At 53.2% G+C, this 2,954-nt stretch overlaps 1 protein-coding gene across 1 annotated transcript in view; it reads right to left on the reverse strand.

Moving 5' to 3' along the window:
• Nucleotides 1-6: 6 nt before the first annotated feature.
• Nucleotides 7-2,954, reverse strand: part of LOC119585633 — a 4,225-nt gene continuing 1,277 nt past the window's right edge. Inside the window, exons 4-6 of the mRNA XM_037934303.1 lie at nt 2,636-2,801; nt 1,765-2,434; nt 7-1,589 (exon numbers count right to left, since the gene is read on the reverse strand). Of these exons, the coding sequence (XP_037790231.1) occupies nt 709-1,589; nt 1,765-2,434; nt 2,636-2,801 (1,717 nt within the window). The 3' untranslated portion in view covers nt 7-708. The remainder of the gene's footprint in view (nt 1,590-1,764; nt 2,435-2,635; nt 2,802-2,954) is intronic.

Below are 2,954 nucleotides of genomic sequence, written 5' to 3' on the forward strand. Positions count from 1 at the left end.
ATTATCTAAACTTTGTAATGATCATAAACCGAAATATCTTCCTAAGTTACATAAAATTCTCCAAAGTAATAAATATTCTAAACGACGTAATCAACACCTCATTGGTCATGAGCAGAGCAGGTCGAAGTGCAAGGCCCGGGTCCACCGTCACGCCCACTCCCGAAGGCCTACGTAAATCCCCTCTTTGGCTAGTGACTTGAGCCGCTGAAAGACTTGGGTTCCTGCGTCACTTGTCACAGTGAGATCAGAGGCAATGTGGCAGTGCTGAATTGCTTGGCATAGACCCTTCTTGATCATCCGTTGCAGCTAAGACTATGAGAATCCTGGCGTCCATAAGAGATGGGTCACTTCTCTTCGGCTGGAAATGATTTGCATGGAGTTGCAGTAGCGTTCTTGACCAAAAGGACCTTCCTGAGGTAGGTGCTCGAACTTCATTTGGTAAAGGATTCATCAACGTACATTTATTGTTGCTAAGGCGTCTGTCTCTCTTGTCTGTACAACTGGCCGTTGTCAGCCATGTATCGTCAAAGGCACACTGGTAAAGGAAAAATTATCTATCTAATAAGTCTTTCTGTAAAATATAGCAAACCCAAGAACTAATTACTTTTTAGGAGTGTTGATAGCATAAAACTTTCAGACGTTTCTATGACAATCAACAATGTCATTTCCGAGCTCACTTTCACTTTAACAAGACTACAACAGAATCATTCACTTATATCTCCTGGCAAGATGTGTGTAGTTGCCCCATTTTTCACATTGAGATCTCGCACGGTCAGTTTTATAATTTTCGTCAATGACGTAGATTCCCAGATGGGCAGGTGTGGGTGAGTGCCATTCCGGTGCCCCATTGGTAACGAAGAGAAAAAACAGATCCTGCATAGTGCGGGCGTAACGAGCATCGCCGCGAGTCTGCGGGCGAAATACTCCAAGGATTGACTCGATATCCGAATGACCGTCGGCGAGCGCCCCGACCCGACTGACCCGCGCATGGCGTGACACATAAGAGTAAATAGGCACATCTTCGTCCCCTGTGGGATGGGCCAGGCTGCGGGCCCTGGCCAGCGAGGCCGCTGTGGAGAGAACTGGGCAGGTGATCGTTGCATCGGAAACGAGTGTCGTGAGAAGCAGCCACGGATGATCCGAGAGACCTGAGTACCAGTCAATGGCCATTTCCGCGTCAGTTGATCCTGCCATGAAAGTGTTGGTTGTTGAATCCCTGTGGCCATCTATGGGTCGCCCGCCATCTCTTGGCCGCCCGTCGCCCCTGGGACGCCCGCCATCCCTTGATCGCCCCCCGTCTCTTGACCGCCCGCCGTCCCTGCTGCGTCCTGGCCACATCGTCGGTCGTCTTGGCCACATGTCTGATCCCGACATAGTGGGCCGTCGGGAGCCCATGTCTCGGCCGCCTGGCGGAGGGAGGGGCCATATGTCCCGCCCTCCCATCTGGTCTCCGGGTGACATTGGGGGTTCGAAACTCCTCTCGTAGAGCCTCAGGCCATCGACGACCGAATCAATCAGCTGCTGGCGGGAGCTGCCCAGGCGGTCCCTCCATGAGACCAGCATGTCCGCTGCTACTTGCTCCGTTGATCCTGCCGATGTAAAGCCTGGGTTAGCTTTTCTAGATATATCTATTAAATACAGGGCAAACAAATCCATGTGTATGAATAGGTAGATATCCAACAATATGACAAATCAGTTGACGCAGAATATAATGAAAAACCCTTTTTCAATATCCAGTGTTCATGGCACTGAGCGTCGACTTACCGATCATGACAGGCACTTGTGGCTTGGACGGGATGAAGGGCACAACGAGACCATCAGCCAGGAGCCATGGGCGGCCGTAGGGGCGGCGGTACTCAAGCGAGGGCGCCTCCATCACGTTGCGCGCCGGCATGGTTTCGAGACACCGGACAGTGGAGCAGTTGAGCGACTCCACCAGCTCGGGGTCTGCCTCCCGCCACGAGTATTCGGGGTGGAGCGGCGCCGTGCCGGTGATCCAGGCGGAGTGGATCAGGCGATGGCCCTGCGACGAGGAAAGGAGGGGCCAGGCCATCGCCGCCCCCGCTTGGTGGCCCAGGAGCGTGATGCGGCCAGGGTCCCCGCCGAAGTGCTCCACGTTGCGCTGAACCCACTTGAGGGCCGTCAGGAGATCCGAGACGCCCTGGTTGCCGGAGGTGTGGGGGTAGGTCGATGCCGCGAGCCGGGGGTGCGGGAGGAAGCCCAGCATTCCTCGGCGGACCTGCGGGGCAACGAGGACGATCCGCCGCTCCTTCACGGCCGTGGTGGCTCCGCTGAGCAGCCAGGGGCGACGAGTGTCTCCTCCGAGGCTGATCCCGCCCACGTACACCACGACAGGAAGGGGCGAATCGTATCCTAGTTGGGGCGTGAACACATCCAACAGCAGGCAGTCCTCGGATCCCTCTACTACTGCACCCTGCGAGTTAGAAAAGAAAGCGGAGGAAAACACGATGAAGTAAAACAGTATAAAAAATTTAGCAACAAAAAACTGAACATACGAGCATACTCAAGGATTCGCTTTCTGTGTTACAAATCTTGCCGTTAACATTATGTCCCCAATCTCTATATCGAACTTTTGCCATCTATAGATACGTGTAATTTTAGGTACTACTTTTACCTGAGTGTCGTAGCCCCAGCAGGGTCGTGTCACGTTGGCCAGGTAGGTCCCCGTCCAGCAGTCCTCCAGCGACGTCTGCAGCTGCGATTGGCGAAACCTGTATCGGCCCACGGGAGGGATGGCGTAGGGAAGTCCGCGGAACACGTAGGCGTTGTTCTCAATCACTCTGGGAAAGGGCGAGGCTCGTTACTCTATCTGCCTTGAAAAGGTTCACATTCTACCTATAACTTTTGTTATGCTTATTTTTTACCGGTTTATCATTATGGTAAGGACGCATATCCCCTAGATATATTAGAAGCACCCTGCTTTTATATTCCTT

Source organism: Penaeus monodon, chromosome 20, assembly GCF_015228065.2.
Source record: "Penaeus monodon isolate SGIC_2016 chromosome 20, NSTDA_Pmon_1, whole genome shotgun sequence".
NCBI lineage: Eukaryota > Metazoa > Arthropoda > Malacostraca > Decapoda > Penaeidae > Penaeus > Penaeus monodon.